The sequence below is a fragment of the Protomyctophum bolini genome (genome assembly GCF_963924005.1).
Source record: "Protomyctophum bolini genome assembly, chromosome: 18".
In the NCBI taxonomy this organism is placed as follows: domain Eukaryota; kingdom Metazoa; phylum Chordata; class Actinopteri; order Myctophiformes; family Myctophidae; genus Protomyctophum; species Protomyctophum bolini.
The window spans coordinates 24713485-24719384 of NC_137879.1; the positions used below are offsets into that span (position 1 = coordinate 24713485).

A 5900-nucleotide genomic window follows, 5' to 3' on the forward strand; every position below is an offset into this window, starting at 1 on the left:
AGGGATTAGCTGTCCATTTGTTTCCTGAGAGTATCCTCTGCTGTAGGATGGTGGAGAGAGGAGCCTGTAAGGAGGAGAGGCTGTACACTGCCTGTTGCTATATTCACCACCAGGAGAGGAGAGGGGAGGGGAGGAGAGGGGATGACAAGAGGGGAGGGGATGACAAGAGGGGAGGGGATGACAAGAAGGGAAAGGAGAGGAGAGGAGGGGAGAGGGTGGTACTTCTTTCTGCACACATACACAGACTTATGGGTAGATGTTTTATTTAGAAGTTTAAATTAGAGGAGAAGCCCCTTGAGATGCATCATCTCATTGGGGTAGTCGAGCACAAGATGTGTGTATACCTGTGTGTGTGTGTGTGTGTGTGTGTGTGTGTGTGTGTGTGTGTGTGTGTGTGTGTGTGTGTATAGTATCAACACACGTTCGAACCTTGATCCCTCTGAGCGAATCGAACGCCTCTTGTCCGGGTCTTAAAGCTATAACATCCCCTTCCACAAGCAGACTGACGGGCAGGTTGACCAGTTGGGAGTCTCGGTATGTCCAGTGGAGGGACCAGGACGGAGACGAGGGAGTGTACAGGTCAGGGTAGAGAGACGGAGACCACCGTATCGCCTCAACTGCACACCCTGAAGTATAGTCTTTAGTGGGGAAGTGAGGAAGGGGGGTGGGGGGGCAAGAAGACAAGAGAGGGAGGGTGTAGAAGACAATAAGACAACATTAAAGAGTTTCAATGAGGAGATGGAGAAATTCAAAGAAAAGTGAGATCAAAAGAGGGAGTTATATCTCAGACTTTAAATTGTGTTTTGGATACTTTCGATTTGGTGTCTGTAATTTTCTGCCAGGTTGGCAGCAAATGCATGATACATGTGTAGAATAGATCTGTGAGGAAAAAAATCATTCAATTCATGCTTTAAATATCAGATTGTGTGCAGTGTCAACGAGGGGCTTTGCATAACGCCACTTCCTTCCTCTACCCAACTAATAATCATACTTAATCACAAGAGGCTCCGTCACAAATACGCCAGTCTAAAAAAGCCTGCCTTGCATAATGGTCAAGTCTGCCTGCAGGAAGGCACACTTTATCTCAGTGGAGTCTCACTCACTTCTGCTGCCTCAGCATTCATTAAGACCAACTGCAGCCAGCCAAGGAAGCAGGGGTGAAAACGTAATGTTTCAAAGCGGATTGCGTCTCGGAGGGAGTTTTGGTTTGAACCGTTATGCCTAATATTTTCATACTGTTAGAGAACCACAAGGTGCACATGCTGCACTCAATTTGCACAGAATAAAGTGGGCAAATTTGGGAATTCCACTGCTATATATATTGGAGCACACTGTGGTTATATGCAGGATTTCTGGTGGCTTTCATATGATAAAGCTTCTTAATGGTGTTTCCATGTTATGCGAAATGTTACGCAATATGGTATTAAATTAAGCCATACTATGACTCTATGAGTCCATACTAAGACTCATAAGCTTGATATCTATTTCTGTAATTCCCTTTAAAAGGGAATTACAGAACACAACACACTGTGTGTGTTGTGCGTTGTGTGTGTGCGTGCGTGAATGCGAAAGAGGGGGGAGCAGACATGTCACGTGTCTACATGTATGCATTACAGTGTACAGAGTACAGTTTTACTCAGAATTAAAGTGTAAATTATCCTGCTCTAACAGGTGCAACAAACATAGCCTATAGTACTGAGACAAAATAACTGAACGTTTATGTACCTACCAGTGTGTACACTTCAGGGCCTAGAATGACATAGTAGTTGCTAGTTTGTTGTGTATGTGTGAGCGTGTGTGTGTATGTGTTGTAAATGGTGCATAGTGCCTTCATCCAAGGTGCTTTACATAGATTATGCATTACATACACACGCACGCACGTCACGCACACACGCAAGCACACAAGCACGCACACACACACACACACACACACACACACACACACACACACACACACACACACACACACACATGATGGCAGGGATACAAGTTCATACAACCTGCTCATTGGGAGCAAATGGGAGTCCAGAGTCTTGCTCAAGGACACTTCAAATAAAAGAAACATAGGCTACAGACAAAAAGACTACTGTAGCTACAATGCATGCTGCAGGCAAATAACAAAAGCTATTTTCAAAGCAATATCCAGGCCTTTTACAGTACACTGTCCTATAACTTGTTTTGGTGTGGTGGTCATTCATTAAAAAATAAATCTGTGTGAATCTGAATAGATTGTGTGTAAAGACTGTGCCCACTGCCCAGTTCCCTTTGTGCCAGCTGAGCTCCGCCTCCGCCCCGCCCGGCCTGCCGGTATAAAAAGCAGGCACGCATACTCAGTAGGTCTTCTAGCCACGTCAGCCGGAGTTGTAGCACCAGTCTCTGCTTCAAGTACAACCGAAGCTTCACTTTCACTGTAAAGGTAATGTCAAAATTACTTTTTTATTCAACACATAGTGGGTTATGCATGTTTCCCTTTGATTGCACAGCTTTCGTGCAGGGCTAGTTCCGAATGTAACTATGATCCCCGGACTCCCGGAGGTAGCGACTAGCGAGGCAGAGCTTTTGTTAGTCGGTTGTTTGCGTAGCGTTTAGCACTTCAGATATTGTAATAAAAGGTGCTGTTGCAACGTTTTGTACCACATCAATGTAGTAATTTCCCCCATATGTACACTTGGCAGTGGAGCAGTGCATGTTACAATGTGTCCTGTGACTCCTGCTAACAAAGGGCCATGGCCCATGTGGTTTTGTGACGTTAGGCCGAACGCCGGCTAATGGTAACGTTAAGTGAACTTTTGGGCATTCATCTTGATTTAAAAGAGTCATGGAGCACTTGTCTTTACTGTCACATACCTGGTTTGACTGGACGAGTCAGCCTGCTGGGTTCTAGTCTCTCCTATGACCAATGCAGCCGGCCGGGCTGGGCCTATATGCTACATTGTCACCTCACCAGCAGTCAAGAGTCAAGTCTGACTGAACATCACATGCCGCATGCGCTGGAAACCCACGCCCATGCGCAACTGGGTCACTACTAGCTGGTTAAATGACATCCCCAGCAAGGGATCAGGTCAAGATTTACACAATCTGCTGCTTGGATCATGGCTTTACGATCAGTCCCTCGCGCTATGTCTGTTAGGTGACGCTATTTTGGTTTGTGATGGGGTCGGGGGCCAGCTGTGCTCAACAACCGTGAGTGATCCGTTTTGATGCCTTGACACTAAGTTATGTATTGGTGTCAGAACTGACTCTGCTTACTGCTGCGTTTCAGAATCATGTCTAACGAGGAGCGCACCTTCATTGCCGTCAAGCCCGATGGAGTTCACAGGGGACTTGTTGGAGAGATCATCAAGAGGTTTGAAACGAAAGGATTCAAACTTGTGGGCTTGAAAATGACACATGTAAGTGAAATCTATAGCTGTTCAAAATCTGCATTAATTGTATATATTGTGTGTATATGCCAATAAAGGTTCAGTTCTACATTTGTCATGCACCACATTCACCTTAAGACCTCTAGACTAGCGGCCTGGGACCAGATTAGTATTAGCATCAAGTGTCACATTCACGGTTATCCTTCCGTGCAAGCATTTGCCCATGGGATTCAGTAGTGTGCACAGATGGTGCACTAGGTAGCACATGATCTTTAGCCCTCTGAACAGCAAGGGGTCCTTTTGAAAGTCAATTCTGGATTAAAAGCTAATATATTATTTATGCCCCAAAATGGGATTTAACTTGTCCTACCCCTGTGCAGCCAGTAGATATTTTTTCTAGGATGGTAATGTTTTGTTCCCCCCCCCCCCCCCTGTGCAGGCTCCTAAAGACCTCCTGATGAAGCACTACGACGACCTTAAAGACAGACCATTCTTCACAGGCCTTGTCGACTACATGAACTCTGGCCCAATCGTTGCCATGGTAAGCTGGTGAAACGCATGGGCAGTGTTTAACCAACCGAGGCACTTTGTGTCTCAAGTGAAAGTAGTCTTTTAATACAGTCTGGGGTAGATTAACCCTTTGAGGTGTCCGGTGCTATGACCCGTTTTGGTGGTTGTCGGTGGGGAAGAGATGGGAATTCAAAATGTGTTAAAATAAAATTAGCTAAATTTTCACCTCCCTTGTGGTTTTAATTCCAGGTTTGGGAAGGCAAGGAGGCAGTGAAAACTGGCAGGGTGATGTTGGGTGAGACCAATCCTGCCAACTCCCTACCAGGCACAATCAGAGGAGACTTCTGCATCGATGTCGGAAGGTAAGGGCCACCGGCATACTGCTGCTCCATCAAAGTACAAAGTTGACCCTGAGAGCAAAGCTCCAGTTTACCAATCTGACAATGCCACACTGCCAATCTGGAAGTGTGCGTTCTAGGTTGAAAGTGCTGATGACCATACAACACTGGTACTTGAGCTCTTTGCTGGATTGTTGTGATGACCACTTATTTTTGTTTTCTTGTCCAGGAACATCTGCCACGGCAGTGATGCAGTAGAGAGTGCCAAACAGGAAATTTCCTTGTGGTTCAAGCCAGAGGAGCTGGTGGACTGGAAAACCTGCTCCCACGACTGGATCTACTAAAACTCTGACCATGACGTTGACCTTAAACACTGGTTAAGGACCGGTTAACTTGCCTCCAAGCCTAGTTCCTCCCAATATTGGAGGATGGAGGAAAAGAGATCCGTTTCTAAATCTGTGTCATCTCACATTCCCGTTGTACCTTATCATCATACTGTACCTGTCTGGTTGGTCTCTTTGTAGGCCTGTTGTCAGTGTATTGCTGGTTCTATTCCTTATGCACATTGCATTCCCCAGACTAGATGTACTGGGTCCATTCCTGACTTCTATTCCTTATGAACATTGCATTCCCCAGGTCTACAGAAAATGTCATGTTTGTTTAATGGAGAACAAGTTTCAAATAAAAGGCACTCATTCCCATTTTTGTTTCTTTCTCATGCATGGACAAAATGGGATCACTTAGCAGGGCACCCATAGTTGTGACATTCCTGCCTGGAAATGTTTTGAAATTAAAGTTTTCCAGTCCTGGAAAAGGCTTCTATATTGACTGTTTTCCAAATGCTTAACATTACAAAAAAATGGTAAAATGTAGTGCTGACTTGTTGAGTGAGGCCTACAGGATGTCGCGTGACCAACAATAATAAGCTAGCAACACAACACTGATGCTGTCTTGTCTATCTTTGACATGATGCCATCGCAAGTCTGTCCAGGGGCATTGATAATGCTGGTGTAAAAGCCTCAAGGTTGTACTTTATTGTTACATCTTGTGTACAGGTACATAGAGAAACTTACTTTTGTTCGGCTTCCTTCAGACAATGCAGCATAGATGGTGTAACACAGGGATACTCAAATAGATTTACCTGTGGGCCACATTACAAAAATGGCCAGGGGCCAGTAGATAAAATTACGACATTAATGATACTTGATAACTTCTCTCTTTCAATTGTTTTATTTTCGCAAAATGTATCAAAGTACAATGTGCATGCACACAATATGTAAATAAATAAATGTGTTACATTTTCTTGCATAAACACAAAGAGCTGTTTCCATAACTGCACAAATTATTGCACATAACATGAGTAGCTGTTATAACATAACACGAGTAGCTCTTTGCCTGCCTGTCTGTCTGTCCATGAGTAGTTATTTGTCTGTCTGTCAATGAGTAGCTGTCTTACTGTCTGCCTGTCTATGAGTAGCTGTCTGCCTGCCTGTCTATGAGTAGCTGTCTGTCTGCCTGCCTGCCTGTCCAATTGTCCATGAGTAGCTGTCTGTCTGCCTGTCTGAGTAGCTGTCTGCCTGCCTGCCCAATTGTCTATGAGTAGCTGTCTGTCTGTCTATGAGTAGCTGTCTGCCTTCCTGCCTGTCCAATTGTCCATGAGTAGCTGTCTGTCTGTCTATGAGTAGCTGTC

At 44.9% G+C, this 5900-nt stretch overlaps 1 protein-coding gene across 1 annotated transcript; it reads left to right on the top strand.

The window, feature by feature from the left end:
- Window positions 1-2296: 2296 nt before the first annotated feature.
- On the top strand, window positions 2297-4911 carry nme2a (NME/NM23 nucleoside diphosphate kinase 2a). The gene is made up of 5 exons (XM_080789085.1): window positions 2297-2416; window positions 3263-3392; window positions 3802-3903; window positions 4122-4234; window positions 4440-4911. Exons 2-5 carry the CDS (start codon window positions 3267-3269, stop codon window positions 4552-4554), a joined length of 456 nt encoding a protein of 151 aa, XP_080645211.1. The 5' UTR covers window positions 2297-2416; window positions 3263-3266; the 3' UTR covers window positions 4555-4911.
- Window positions 4912-5900: the final 989 nt, after the last annotated feature.

What these genes read in the sequence shown, in the direction of transcription:
- nme2a (XM_080789085.1), top strand. Translation starts at nt 3,267, where the DNA reads ATGTCTAACGAGGAGCGCACCTTCATTGCCGTCAAGCCCGATGGAGTT. An exon ending in TGGGCTTGAAAATGACACAT is followed by an intron (nt 3,393 to 3,801) that starts GTAAGTGAAATC and finishes CCCCCTGTGCAG; the next exon opens with GCTCCTAAAGACCTCCTGAT. An exon ending in TTCTGCATCGATGTCGGAAG is followed by an intron (nt 4,235 to 4,439) that starts GTAAGGGCCACC and finishes TTTCTTGTCCAG; the next exon opens with GAACATCTGCCACGGCAGTG.